The sequence below is a fragment of the Brienomyrus brachyistius genome, unplaced genomic scaffold, assembly GCF_023856365.1.
Source record: "Brienomyrus brachyistius isolate T26 unplaced genomic scaffold, BBRACH_0.4 scaffold49, whole genome shotgun sequence".
Taxonomy (NCBI): Eukaryota; Metazoa; Chordata; class Actinopteri; order Osteoglossiformes; family Mormyridae; genus Brienomyrus; species Brienomyrus brachyistius.
The window spans coordinates 1,540,533-1,556,083 of NW_026042324.1; the positions used below are offsets into that span (position 1 = coordinate 1,540,533).

General features: G+C 42.2%; 1 protein-coding gene across 2 annotated transcripts in view; it reads left to right on the forward strand.

Moving 5' to 3' along the window:
• The window catches only part of LOC125723479 (C-Jun-amino-terminal kinase-interacting protein 1-like), a 41,969-nt gene extending 28,755 nt beyond the window's left edge, over positions 1-13,214 (forward strand). For both annotated transcript variants that reach the window (XM_049000088.1, XM_049000089.1), the window contains exons 4-12: positions 210-291; positions 1,252-2,142; positions 6,097-6,172; positions 7,750-7,922; positions 8,127-8,230; positions 8,364-8,468; positions 9,531-9,601; positions 9,817-9,915; positions 10,178-13,214. In XM_049000088.1, coding sequence (XP_048856045.1) covers positions 210-291; positions 1,252-2,142; positions 6,097-6,172; positions 7,750-7,922; positions 8,127-8,230; positions 8,364-8,468; positions 9,531-9,601; positions 9,817-9,915; positions 10,178-10,250 — 1,674 coding nt within the window. In that variant the 3' untranslated portion in view covers positions 10,251-13,214. The remainder of the gene's footprint in view (positions 1-209; positions 292-1,251; positions 2,143-6,096; positions 6,173-7,749; positions 7,923-8,126; positions 8,231-8,363; positions 8,469-9,530; positions 9,602-9,816; positions 9,916-10,177) is intronic.
• Positions 13,215-15,551: the final 2,337 nt, after the last annotated feature.

Sequence of the window (15,551 nt, forward strand, 5' to 3'; positions counted from 1 at the left end):
TAATGTGTGTGTGATTGGGGTTAAAAGCTTTGACAGAGGGGAAAATCGTCAGTCCCCTTTAAATTTGCATGTCTGCACAGGACACAAAGGGACCTGGTTGCGTAAGTCTGTAAAAGGCCCCCCTTTTGTGTGTGTGTGTGTGTGTGTGTGTGTGTGTGTGTTCTCATTCTGCTCACTCACCATCTCTTTCCCCCATAATCGAATCCCAGGACACGCTGAACAACAACTCGCTTGGGAAGAAGTATAGCTGGCAAGAGAAGGTCTCACACTCATCATCCCCACTCAAGACAGGTGAGTGTGGGATACTCACACCATCTTTGGTTTGGGAGTTCTCTGTGCGCTAGCCTGTGTTTGCGTAGGAATTGGAGCTCCTCTCCCCATTCTGACTCTGACAGGATGGGACACATTTGCATAACTCATATACTCAGTGGAAAAGCCCGCACTGTTTGTATGAAAATCCTTGAGCTGATGTTGCTTGGGAGGAATGCTCATGAGGAGGAAAAACTGCTGTGTCAGTACTGACTCTTAGCTCTGTGAAAACCCAGGCAGCTAGCCTGGGTAGCTGAGTGTCAGGTGGTGAGTTTGTGGAGAATATAATTTGCCCACGTCTTGTGAAAGTGAGCATTGCCGGTAATTATGACGTGTTGAACCAGGTATTCCTATTCTTTATCCCACGTCTGAGGTTAGAGTTAGCTGTCACTGCTAAAATGGGTTTTTGTTGTTGCAATTAATATAAGCCAGACCAAAACAGGATGTGTAGCAGAAACCAGGTAACAGATTTAAAAAGATTAGTGCTGTTAAATTCTGCAAGGTATATAGTGTTTTTTTTATGTTCAGTTTATATATAAAGAGGTATTAATGCTAGTGTATATATAATAAATAACATGAAAGCAAAGAAATACCTTTATGGGTGTGTTTTGCTGATGATTCAGTAAATTCTCAGACACTGTAAGGCTTTTGTAATTTTGTTTTCTCTCTGTAATTGCTGAAGCTATCCTCTAAAAATACTAAGGAAATCATGGAGTATTACGTATTAGTAAAACAATTAGTATTAGTAAGACTCACTGGACCACTGGACTGTAGAAGTAGATGGATAGATGGATGGATGGATGGATGGATGGATAAACACCATGTTTATTATACCTGTTAGGCTGCAATCCTCAGTGCTGCATGTGATGGATATTATTCTTCCAAACCCTTCCCTCACTTCCAGGCCATAGCTGTTACTGATGCTGCATTTGTGTTTCACAGGAGATCTGACACCCCCACATGACCATATATGCCTGAGCGAGAAGGAGAAGGTTCAGCACAGCAGCGGCCACACCAAAGACAAAGGCACCTCCACGGACGGCCCATGCCAGAGGAGCTTGTCCACCCAGAGCAGTGGGGGCACCTATTCCAAGGTACCAGACAGGCCCCCCCCGCAGCCCCCCGTGCAAGGCGGCAAGGTCAGTGGGGTGGGGGAGGCTCACCGCGAGCGTATCCGCTACCACACGGATGTGTGCCTGGAGCCCACTGAGGAGATCTACCTAACCCCAGTGCAGAAGAACTCTGACCCCATTGAGCAGGACAGGCCCTTCCTGTCTCAGCCCAGTGAGAGTAACCGCATGTCTGTCAGCTCAGATGCCGAAGGCCCCCCACCCTACCAGCCCCTCCCTGACCGAACCAACCCCTCAATTAGTGAGGAGGATGAAGTAAACCAGCTGGCCACCTCCACCGTAGCTGCCCTGGACGTTTCCGCACGGCGGCCGGGGCCCAGGAGGGCCAGTGAGGCTCAGGATGACACCTTTCTAGGGGCCGAGGCAGGTGCAGCACGGACTTCCATCAGCTCGGAGGCCAGTGGGCTCTCTTACGACTCGGTGAAGTACACGCTGGTGGTGGATGAGCATGCGCAGCTGGAGCTGGTCAGCCTAAGGCAGTGCTACCAGAGCTACAGCGACGACAGCGACTCGGCCACTGTCTACGACAACTGTGTCTCCTCGCCCTATGAGTCGGCCGTCGGTGAGGAGTACGAGGAAGAGGAGACGAGCAGCCTGCGGCCAGACGCCACTTGCTTGTCTGAGGATTCCACTCCTGAGGCTGACCTGCCGTTCTCCCGCAAGTTCCTCAATGTCTTCATGAACGGGCGATCGCGCTCTTCCAGTAAGTCTGACCATCAACGGGGATATGGGCAGGGCTGGAGTGGCCACCTGCCATACCGGGCATTTTCCTGGTGGGCCAATGAGTGTGTGCCCCCCTGTCTCAGCAGAATGTACTGTAGGGGACCCCAAAGTCCAGGGCCGGTTTTTAATCCCACTCCAGCCCTGACTAAAGGATGATCAAGAAAGGAGTGATGTGACAAAAGGTGCAATCTGTTTGATTACTTAAATTCAGCTTTTATGTGTCTCACAGGAGTTATTTGTACTTATTTAAAGAAGGAAATGGTTTGTGTTATAGAATTAATTTAGTATTTTACTGTTTGATGCAGATTATGCCAAAAACAACATAACAGAATAGTCATTTTACTCTGCACTGGAACAGATGTTCTACAGGATGGATGGATGGATGGATGGATGGATGGTTTAACACTAAATGGACAAATCTTTATAGTAATATTCCCATAATATATAGTATTCATAGTATTTGTAGTTTAATATTTATATTTATAGCAATATTCCCATAGTATTCCCACAATAGAACAGGATTTATATGAAGGGCCTCCACAGCTCAGATATGTGGAACTACTCCTTTTCCATAAATACTAGGCATAATTAGGTGCCCCAAAATGGCCCAGCTCCCAACCTCATAGCTCCTCTTGGTTTCAGAGATGAGGCTGGAGATTGGAGGATTTGGGGCTGCTAGGTGTCAAACATTTCTGCTAGAAACTAATCATGAAAAATAATAGGGCTATTAGTACACAGACCTCACTGATAGATACTGTAGTGTCAGTGGTTCCCATCTGTGGTGCCGTATTGCTACAGCACTTAATAAGTTTTGGGGTTTTTTTTAATCAGTGACAACTTTATTTTGCATTTTGAAAGTAAAGTCCACTTTAGTGTTCATATTAATAAGATCATATTATTAGTTTATTAAATTAATTGGGGACACAAAGATTTCAAACAAGATTCTCACTTGCATATGGTACCTTTTATTTACATAAAATTTGACTGTTCAGTGTTTTTAGCAGCCAAACAAACCAAGTAAATTAAAAATGTTAAAGATTTTCATCAGAAATGGGACGTAGACAGTTCCCTGAACAGTATCCAATAGGGTGTTTAGATTTCTTGTTTACACTAATACAGAAGCCCCTTTGTCCTGGTCTCTACAGTACTGAGCTAGGGAACCAGCATTCTCTCACAGTCTGATGGTTTAAAGCAGGCCTGCCCTCCCCTGCCTCTGGAGACCTACCACTCTGCAGAGCTTAGGTGCAGCGCTAATTTAACATGCCTGGCCCTTCAGTCGGATCTCAGTATTAGAGCCAGCTATGTTGAAGCTAAGCCATGCTGTATATTGCACGGTCGGCCCTTCATTGAAAAGAAAAAACATTTTGAACAAATATGGGATGCAGTTTGTATTGTTCTTTTGTGGCCCCCAGTATTTCTCTTATTTCGTAAAAGGGCGGGTTTAGTGAGGATTGATTGTATGATCGCTGAAGGTGTACATTATGTTTCCAGTTACCCAGACACACAGTGAGCAAAAACAACGAGATTCTGAAGTGGCAGATTATTGTAATTAAATTCTTCAGTCATTAGGATCTGATGTTTAGGAACATGATGAAGGTGACAGTACAGGAGACTACAGATGTGCTTTCCTGCTATGATGATATTCTGGCTTTTGTTGTGTGGTTTGCAATGTAATGTACAGGAAACCCGTAATGTAAAGCTGTTTAATGTACTCATTAAAATACAAGGTAAATTCCTGATAAATACTACCTGATACGTAAATATGTATGGTAACCAAATGAGTACAAAGTGTAGTTTTTGTCCAGGACAAACGTGTACAGGAGAATGAGTTTGGAATGGAAGACATGCATTACTGTAAAGATACACACTCAGAGATCTATGCATATATTGGCTATTACCATGCACAGTATTCAGAATTAGATAACCATAAGCCTAATTTCTGTCATAAAATTGGTTGACCATAAAATCTGTGGAATTCGCTCACTTCCCTCCAGCTTCTGGATTTGTGGTCACGTTTTCCTTAGACAAGAAAACAAATAACTAAAATATTAAATTTAATTAGATTGAACATTAATTCAAGAGCTTGAAATAGCAAATTAAGAGCACAAAAAAGTAAATCGTACACATTTTATGGATTATATGAGTTTGATTTTAACACTTCAGGGGAATTTCAAACTAAATTTGGTGTACAGTTTGGTACATCATGCCCAAATATAACTGTCCATGGCCTTTTCATTAGTGTGTCTGTCACAGTTCATATAGTTATGTCATGGAAAATGGAAAATTTAGACATATAAAAAATATGAATAATATGAATGTCTAAGACTAAGACAAAGAAATACAAGTAACCCCCAATTGGTGGGGAAAGATTCTGCAAAGTGACATCTAAGTGGAATGTGCAATAAATGAATAGGTGTAGTTTGAAGAATTACTTGTCCCAACAAGGACTCAGAACATTTGAGTAAATATACATTTGCTGGCTTCCACATTTCCAGTTGATCCATCCAGTACTTCTAGAAATTGTACAGGATGGTGATTGTGGGAAGAGTATGGATTAGATGGGCGGAGTTGGTGACGGGACTGTCCGGGGAATACAATGCTGTCATGCTAATAATCCCACTTTCTAGTTAATTCATAGTTCCTGTATTAAATATTGATCATGGGCAGCACGTACAAAAGACAAAGTTAGAGAGTGGCCCTCCCTGTGTGTGCTGGACTTTTCCCATCAAGCACTTTGTTTTGAACTTGCTAGCAGTTGGAGAGGATGCCCATTTAATTCTTTCACCTCTATGTTAAGATACATAGTTCAATGCAGACGAGCATTAAATGCCAATGTTGGGATAATGATTTATGTTCATTGATCAACTGGATTTAAGGGCCTTGTTCAAGGGCCCAATAGTAAAATCACTCTGCCAGCAAGGATTTGAGCCAGTTACCTTCCGATCAGAGTCGTAAACCACTGAGCCACACACCCTGATACCTTTGTTTGCATATAGTTTTATTATGGGAAGATTAAGTATTAAGTATCATGTTAAAGATGCGCTAGATATTACATATCATGTATCACAGTGGAGTGTACCCCAGTGGGTGAAGGTTCTATGTCCATGTCCAGAAGGTCATAGGTTTGGGACCAGCAGAGTAAGACCCTAACCCCCAGCTATTCTCAAGATCTATACCTTAAATACCTGATAAGGCATCTAGCTGCAGCAGATTTCCAACACTTGGAGTGACAAATGTCTGCACGAGGTTTTAAATTAGGAGCTTTGCTGGTGGGAGGGGGAGGGAACTCCAGGAGGATGATGAGCAGGTTACCACAACACGGGGTGTGTGCGTAAATCTCCCTGTGAGCCTGAGTCACCTTGGAAAGCCCCCACCTTCCCAGAGCCTGTGCTGCTTAACATGCTTTTTCACCCCCTCCACTGCGGCACATGTCCTGCCTAGGGGGTGCAGAGATGGGCTTTAATTATGTGTGAATTACTCTGACATGGATGCGTGCATGTTTTCTTCTTTTTGTGTGTGTGTGGGGGGGGGGGGGGGAGAGTACACAGCACGAAGAAGGCAAACCATTTATTATAAAGAAATGCATAAAAATACACTTTTCAAACTGTGCCAGGTTCCTAATGTTAATAATTCAGAGTAGAATGCTTTTAAAATATATTTGCAAATTATTTAATTATTTGATCACGTTCATTATTTAACTCACTATTTTAAACCAGCCTGTGATGCTTCAAACTGGTCCGTGCTCTCACTTCCTCAGTGTAGGTCCTGATTTTGTTGCAGAATAGTTTCGCATGGATTTTAGAAATGCAGTTTCTTTGACTGTGAAGGCAGATGTGGACCGAGGATGTGATACTGTCACTGCTCTGTCTTGGTTTTGCCTGTGACGATGATGTGTCTGTAATGTGCACACAGTCTCTATACACCCTTCCCCCAGGTGCAGAGTCCTTTGGGCTGTTCTCTTGTTTCATCAATGGGGAGGAGAGGGACCAGAGTCATAGGGCAGTATTCAGGTGAGTCCATTCCAAAGACCCCAGATCGGGGGGAATCGGGGGAATATCGACGGGTCTCGTCAGCACTTTGTCCAGCGCAACACATATCAAGTATCATACACTGTGCTCTCCGATGCCAAAATCCAGCAAAAACTGCTTCGTAATAGGCTTGTATTTCCTTTCCCATAAGTACTTTCTGTCAAACATGGAAAAAAAACACAAGAGATTTAGCTTGAGCCCAATCTAATATGCTTCACTGGCTCTTGGCCTTCGCATTTCCAGGAAGTGGAGCCAATAAATCTCTATCTGCGATGGCAGAGGGTGAGGCTCAGGTGAGAGAGTAAGATTCCTCACTGCAGGCTGTAAGAACAGAGCTGCACACTCCGCTTCTGTGCCATGAACTATGGATGAGGTAAAAACAGGACTAAGTTGTCAGTCATAAGTTACGGTGATAATCAAAGGATCTTGGCATTACATTATAAAACGTCAACACATCAATTGCAGTTCAGAACTCCATATTGTTTTTAAAATGCAAAAGTTTAATGATTGAAACTTTATTGAGTAGACAGTATTTAGCTCACCGAGGCTTGTTATTGTGATATGGCCAACGTGTTCAGGCCATGTCCCTGTGCACTCTGTCACAAGAAGACTACAGGGTTCCTACACAGGATGGAGAAGTATTGATTTAGATATTTTTTTTGGTGTTTTCCAAGTCTGGATTAGTATAGAAAAAGGAAAGAAAGTATTTCAGAAACATTTCCAGACTATTACAACATGTATACTAAACAAATCATATGAATGTGCTTTTTAAATGTTTTTTATGAAATCACTGATGTGAGCTGGTTGTTTGTGCCAGAATGTGCACTGAGTTCACATCTAAGGGCAGCATCCCAAGCAAAGGACTAGGGGTCGGTCTATGGGCTGCACGCTTGAATAGTTTCCAGCAAGAAAGACTGATGTAGGCTACTTTGTAATTTACAATGCTTACTGTGGGGAAATGCAAGTTCTCATCCTTTTTGTTTAACCAAATATTGTAACTGGTTGGCTAAGGATTCCAAATGTTAACAGAATGCAAAATGCAGAGGATGTGTAAAGTTCGACATCTGGAACCTGAGTGAGTTCTTACCACATAGCAGGCAGAAACATTAACATCTAGTCACAGTCAGCGGAAGATCTTGGCGAGTGTAAGATGGGCAATTGGCCAGGGTGGCATCTTCAGGGGGGTGGGGGAGACCACCACCTAGCCCTGACAACCACCCGGAACAGTCTGGAAAAATATGGAATTTTGGAAAACAAAATGTATGGGGACCCTGGCAAAAAAACGATGGCAGATATGATTTAGTGCAAATAGCATAAGGATTATGGCAGCCATTTTTGTTTTCTACTTGTTTTCTAATAGAACCCCATTAATAATTACACAATTAAAAGCCAAAAACTCAGCAGGCAGATTATACACAAGATCTGCTTTGTGTGCTAATGGTTCAATCCCAGCTCAGCTCCAGCGGAGCATCCTCCTTCGGAATGATGGTTGGTGTCTATGAGGACCTGACCTTCCCACCCCTGCCTGACCCCCCCGACCCGCTCACTGTGGGCCTCAGGTTCGTCCCACGCCATGGTGATGAGCTGGAGCTGGAAGTTGACGACCCGCTGCTTGTGGAAGTGCAGGCGGAGGATTACTGGTATGAGGGCTACAACATGCGCACTGGGACCCGCGGCATCTTCCCGGCCTACTATGCTATCGAGGTTGCCAAGGAACCTGAGAGCCTGAAAGGTGAGGCTGCCATGACAACTGGTCATCATTGCCAAGAAATGTTTTCTTTATGGGGAAATTCTATTTAAAAATATGAATTTACTTTGAGTTCCATTGTGTAGGTTTTCAGGGATACCTGCTGTGAATATTAGTATACATGCTGATAATAATGTGTAACATTTTGCCACAGCTGAGCTTTCTAATCTGCGGCTGTTTGTCCTACAGAGCGAAGCAGTGACTGGGTGGACAAGTTCAGGGTGAAGTTTCTGGGCTCCGTCCAGGTGCCATACCACAAAGGGAATGACATCCTCTGCGCTGCAATGCAGAAGGTACTGTGGGATCATGGGAGAAAAACGGGGGAGCAGGAGAGCTAGGGGGATGTGAGGGCTTACTGCACACTTCTTGGTATTAATGTGAGGTGTGTGGGTCTTTTAAGGCTAACGTGCTTGCCATCTGTTCCAGATTGCCACCAACAGAAGAATGACAGTGCAGTTCAATCCACCCTCATCCTGCATACTGGAGATCAACTTAAAAGGAGTGAAAATCGTGGTGCAGAATGACTACAGAGTATGTCACCACGCTGTAATAGTTTCATGTAACTTTTTATACTGCCGGTTTTTACTGAAGGTTTTGCACTTGACAATATATAGTTAAATATAAATTGATTTAAGATATAGTATATTCTAATGCAACAGATCAGTTCTTACTCTTTGAATTAGCTTCACTTCAAAATTGACTAAAATCGCATGACCAGCTCATATGGTTGCTTATATTAAGCTCGACACATCAAGGAAGGTGGATACTGCCCCCATGTGGACAGTGAAATACAATATAGCCTGTAATGTAATAATTCAGTTGCGTAATGTTCACCAAGTGGCAATCTGTATGTTCTGAACAGCTTAGAGCTTTTATCTTGTTTGTGAGGTGAGTTTGCCCTGTCACAGACCCTGAATGGTGTGCTGTAGACATCTTCAGAGAAGAATGAGTGTTGTGTGGTGCATTTGAGAACGTTATGTCATGGAGACAGGCCTGTGTACCTGCTGGTTATGCCAGCACTACCCGCCACTATATTCCAGATTTCCTTGGCAGGTTCCGTCAGTGGTTGTGTGCAGGCTTGTTTCAGACACTTTGAAACCAGGGACCCCCTTGTGAAAATAATCAGAGATTTGGGCCCCCACCACTAATGTGTGACCACTTCAGTAACTAAGCACTAAGCACCAGAGGCAGACATTGTGCTGATCACAGAGTATTTTTTGTTCTGACCATATCACAATAAGGGTGGGGGTGGGGGAAACTGAGCAGCATCTCCCTCTACATATTTTTTCAGTGCAGAGGGGTCACAGAGTCCAGGTTGAAACCATGTTTTAAGGTTGTTATAAAAATGTATGAGTGTATGTGGAATTTACAGAAGCATTGGAGTACTGTGAGAAAAAAAAAACACAATATCTGTAAAATGAAATGGAGAGCTATTTTGGAAATGTACACACATACGTAAATAATTCTCTTTGGGAAAGCAAATAATGAACTTGAAGTTGTTTGCAGTGTGATAAACATCTGTGGAGTTATGTACTGTACGTGACACTGCCTTGTATTGGGTGTGCAAGACCCATATTTTTTGTGTTTTCGCAGGAGAATACATGCAGTCACTTCTTTCAGCTTAAGAACATCTCCTTCTGTGGATATCACCCAAAGAACAATAAGTGAGTCAATATTTCAATTTCAAAGAATCTTAAACATTTTATACTTAATAGTCATGTTACATACCCATATGAAAAATGTATTCACACATGATTCTTTCAAATCTTCCCTGGCGCAGCCCTTTAACAGCACGTTTTTTTCATGGGGGCATTGTGTGACACTGGGTGTGGTTTAGAATTTTGCAGGGAGTGAAAGATAAAACCTGTGTTACTTCCAGGTATTTCGGCTTCATCACAAAGCACCCAGCAGATCAAAGGTTTGCCTGTCATGTGTTTGTGTCTGAGCACTCCACTAAGCCTCTGGCAGGATCCGTGGGGTGAGTACGACTTCTCTATTTTTTGCTGTACTAGAATTTATTTGCATATATTTTGATGCTAAATTGTGTTTGTTATTTACTTAAAGAAATAAATTAATCTTGATTTGTATGTGCATCACTTGTGGAGTCATTGACCTCAATGGTGTTTAAAATATAACAAATTCAGCCACCGTAGCTGGACATGTACTTACTCAGTGATACTAGTTTCATTGTCATCAAATTAGCTGTTTCATTACTGGTCCCACTTTTTGTCCCTGAGCAGGAGAGCTTTCCAGCAGTTCTACAAGGAGTTTGTGGAATACACGTGCCCAACAGAAGACATCTACCTGGAGTAGCCTGCCTTGGTCCTCTCTAGAGCCTTGTACATCATTGTGTATCATAACTTGTTGCATGATGAATCCAAAAGATGAAAATCTACATTTAAAAAAGAGAATGAGGCATCTGCTTTCTGGCCAAAACATTTTCTTAGATTCAAAGCTAAATTGGGCGCATTGCTCATTATTAACACATGGCCCAGTTCTTATAAACATCTCAGTAGGGAACAAGCACAACATTCAAAGCACCGTTGTAGTATTTCCCTCTGTTGAGTGGATCTGGAATAGATTGGTCTATCCATACATAAATATACACACACACACACACACACACAGGTTTGTAATTATATCTTTGTGGGGACTCTCCATTCATTTCACAAGATAACCTTAACCCCTACCCAGCCCCTAACCTTAACCATAAGTAACCAAACTAAATACGAGACTAGTTTTTTGACTGAATTCACATATCTTTGTGGGGACCTGAAAAATGTTCCTCACAATGTCAAAATAGCAGGTTTTTATTACATTGTGGGGAACATTTGGTCCCCACAACATAATATAAACATAATCCACACACACACACGCACACCCATCCACACATACATACATGTTCTTGCATCAAAGTGCTGATATACAAAGAAAATGCTAGAAGCCACAGATCAGATGTCTGATAAAAGGTCATGGGCAATTTTTCTGAAGGTTTTCTTTTTTTTTATACAGTAAACTGTAATGACATCAGATTAGCAGGCATTTTCTTGGTGACCCATATTTGCACTTGGATAAAGACCAAACATGTGACAGTTTCTTTGATTTTTGAGCTTGTGATTCTCCTGTACTGAATGTACGCTGGTTCCTGCCATGTTTTATTTGAGTTTAGAGAAATTGGGGGGGGGGGGGCATTTTAAGGATGCGCTGGAGAACTTGATAACCTGTTTAAAATGGAGGTTTCAATTCTATTGCTGTTATTCATGAAGAAGACTCGCTGGTTAATTAGTAGCCAGCTATTTAAAAATGAAAGTATGGGTTCTATATCATTTTTTACAGCAAGCACTTCATTTGGATATGTGGTCATTAAAATGAAATCTAGATATGCCCTGCTCCAGTTGTGGAAATAGGGAACTGTGTCAGATGTAAATGATTCATGCAGGTCAGTGACTGTCCTACCTGGAGTAAAGTGAAGTAAAGTGGGATCCCGCCACTGTTGTATTGCTACTTTAGTGGAAGGATATGAAGTATCCACTGTTTTACACTTAATGTATTCTTATTTTGATAATAACCCACAGGTAATTAATAATGTAAGGTGTGGGTGGACATTCACACTATTTCCCAGCAACCACAGAAAGGGCTACTCTGTTCGAGGTTTTTGCCAAACTGTAATGCAGGTTTTAGGACACATTTAATGGTGATTCAATGAACATGTTTTGTTTAAGGGAAAATTGGGTTGTTTCACCCAGAAACTGCAGACAAAGTACCTAACAACCCACCCAAAATAGATATAAAATGTATGTGAAATAAAGCTATTTTTAAATGTGAAGCTAGGGAGAATCTGTTTAACAGAGGATGTGATTTTGTCTGGGAAGCAGAGAGATTATAGGAGTCCTGGTATTTTCAGATATTCACAATTTGTGCCTATTATTTAAGGTTATTATCATGGTAACATGAGGTGCCCATGAAGCCAATTAATGTTCTGTCACACTGTGCTGGTCACACTCTCCTGAACAGCTGAAAGCTGTCTGCATGTGACATTCTCCAGCGTGTAGATCAGATTTAACATGAGCTCAAAGGAAGAAAAGGAGTCTAACACAATATATCGTTCTTATGAATTTTAGATATCGTTGCAGAGAGTAGGTTTTCAACCAGGATCTTTGGAATGTTCTGCAGACATTTCTTTAATTATATAGCAGTTTAAAAGTTCCAGAATATGGACAAAACTATGAATGAATGGCAGATCGCATTTATATCATTCTGAATGGGCTCTTTAAGAATGGGATGAGACATACGTTGTTTAAATTCTCGTAACCTCGTCACATGGACAGGTAAACAGCTATGCTGACAGTAGCTCAGTAATGCATCAAGCTAAGACAAGCATGATGTTGGAGTCTGTTCACTTTTGAAACATTGTTCACTCCAGACATACCTGAAAAACTTGACGCATAACATGCCACAACATCCCTGTCAGATTGTCCATGCAGTTCAGCTGTAGTCCCTGGCTCTGCTATCATTGCAAATATTAGTTCTGCATTGCCAAAACCAGGGAATGGTGATATACTCAATAGAAGAAATTCTTATAGGCAACGGCATCTTGACCTGTGTTTAATGGCGGGGTACGATAAACAAAAGAGAAATTATTCTGGATCGGCAGATGCAAATGAGCCCAAAAGCAGTCTTATTGTCAGACCTATTTCGCATTTATTGAACCTTAGTTTTGAATGCTTTTTAAATATAGTGGCTACTCTTGTTGGGACACTGAAGTAAGTAAGTACCATTGTACACAAGAAGATGTCTGAGCAAGTGTTTAACATTCTCACTGTGGAAAGGAGTCATGGTTTTATTGATTTTATTTTACATCTTATTATATGCAAACTGAGCTGTCATTGCAAACCAACAGAAGCTATCATTTTACTGGATGTCCTGCTGGAAGTTTTTGCATATTTATCACATAAGCAAGGCTTGAATTGTGTGTGAATAAAGGTGAAGATGATGTCCTAATATGTAATGAGAGCATAATGCTTCCATGATTCATTTTTGAGTAAAACGGACTAATGTCAGAAACTTTGTGCATTACATTATTTTCAAACTCTTAACATTAACATATGAAGAAATGGTAAAGAATTAAAAAGGTGTAAAGATATGGCATATAAGACATATACTATATATTGTAATTACAGTGTTACACTGTACCAATTCATACTGTAGTATTTGAAATTCTTATTTTTTGGTTTTTGAAGTGTGAATTTTATTCTTTATTTAAAGTTTTCAAAGCAGTATCGTGTGCCCTGTCATTATTAATAACAAATTGTGTGTTCCATAATATGGTTCTGCTCCTGGATATTTGTTAGATATATAGCCGTGGAATAAATTAAGAAACCATTCTATATTTTTAAAGAAACCTGCATTTTTAAGTCCTGGTTTAATCGTGGTTCTGCTGGCAGAATGCTATGCTCAGCAGCAGGTTGCTTCCCAGGCTCAAAATTTCAAAGAGTAGAACACAAGAGACACTGGGAACGACCAGAAAACCAGCCAGGAAATGGGTGGAAGCGACTTTCTAATGCCAGAGATGACTGTAAACTTTTGCAGCAGTTTCTCATGAATCATACGATAATATCAAGTGATCTTCAACAGCAATGGGAAACATTAAGTGCAGGTGTGAAGTGCACTGCTAGGGCAGTGCATATCGGGCTCCTACAAGCAGGACTGAAGTGCCATAAAAAAAAGGATGAACTCCTTCAAACGGGAAAGAATCAGGCTGCAGTTTGCTATTCACAGATGCACACCCATAAATTGAGAATTGGGTTAAACAAAAGAATATGTCCTGTGGTCTCTGTGGCTGATACATCTATATATATATATATATATACACTCACCGGCCACTTTATTAGGCACACCGGTCCAACTGCTCGTTGACGCAAACTACTGATCAGCCAATCACATGGTGGCAACTCAATGCATTTAGGCATGTTGACATGGTCAAGATGAACCGCTGCAGTTCAAACCGAGCTTCAGAATGGGGAAGAAAGGTGATTTAAGTGACTTTGAACGTGGCATGGTTGTTGGTGCCAGACGGGCTGGTCTGAGTATTGCAGAAACTGCTGATCTTCTGGGATTGTCACGCACAACCATCTCTAGGGTTTACAGAGAATGGTCCGAAAAAGGGAAAACATCCAGTGAGCGGCAGTTCTGTGGGCAAAAATGCCTTGTTGATGCCAGAGGTCAGAGGAGAATGTCCAGAGTGGTTCGAGCTGATAGAAAGGCAACAGTAACTCAAATAACCACTCGTTACAACCCAGGTATGCAGAAGAGCATCTCCGAACGCACAACATGTCGAACCTTGAGGTAGATGGGCTACAGCAGCAGAAGACCACACTGGGTGCCACTCCTGTCAGCAAAAAACAGGAAACTGAGGCTACAATTCGCACAGGCTCACCGAAATTGGACAATAGAAGATTGGAAAAATGTTGCCTGGTCTGATGAGTCTTGATTTCTGCTGCGACATTCGGATGGTAGGGGCAGAATTTGGCGTCAACAACATGAAAGCATGGATCCATCCTGCCTTGTACAGTATCAATGGTTCAGGCTGGTGGTGGTGGTGTAATGGTGTGGGGGACATTTTCTTGGCACACTTTGGGCCCCTTGGTACTAATTGATCATTGTTGCAACGCCACAGCCTACCTGAGTATTGTTGCTGACCATGTCCATCCCTTTATGACCACAGTGTACCCATCTTCTGATGGCTACTTCCAGCAGGATAATGCACCATGTCATAAAGCTCGAATCATCACAGTCTGGTTTCTTGAACATGGCAATGAGTTCACTGTACTAAAATGGCCTTCACAGTCACCAGTTCTCAATCCAATAGAGCACCTTTGGGATGTGGTGGAACGGGAGATTCGCATCATGGATGTGCAGCCGACAAATCTGCAGCAACTGCGTGACGCAATATGGACCAATATCTCTGAGGATTGTTTCCAGTACTTTGTTGAATCTATGCCACGAAGGATTAAGGCAGTTCTGAAGGCAAAAGGGCATCCAACCCGGTACTAGCAAGGTGTACCTAATAAAGTGGCCGGTGTGTGTGTGTGTGTGTGTGTGTGTGTGTGTGTGCGTGTGTGTGTGTGTGTGTGTGTGTGTGTATATATATATATATATATATATATATATATATATATGTTTCTGCAAAGTAGGTATAGGCTCCAGAAAGTGCAGAAGCACAGTGTAGACATTCTGTTATGTAACAGCAGACCTCCCACCCCAACAACTTTTAAAGGTGTGCTGTTGGTGGTCTGTTGGTGGTCTGCACCCTAATCATTCATAGTTAGATCAAGAAATGACACTGTCATGCCCGGCTCGTCCGCTCCTCGTGTGTGCCACGACCCCTGCTTACCCACGTGTGCTTCCCTGATCGTACCCAGCTGTGTCCGTTTACTTTCAATCAGTCTTGTGTATTTAAGTCCTGGTCTGACTCGTTTCCCCTGTGCGTCATTGTAGTTTGTTGTGATCATTGTGGATCTTGTATGGTTTAGTGTCTCCTGCTCCCCGTTCCGTAATAAACCCCAGTTTTACCCCGATTACTGCCTGCTCCCTGCACGCCTGCCCACACGATCT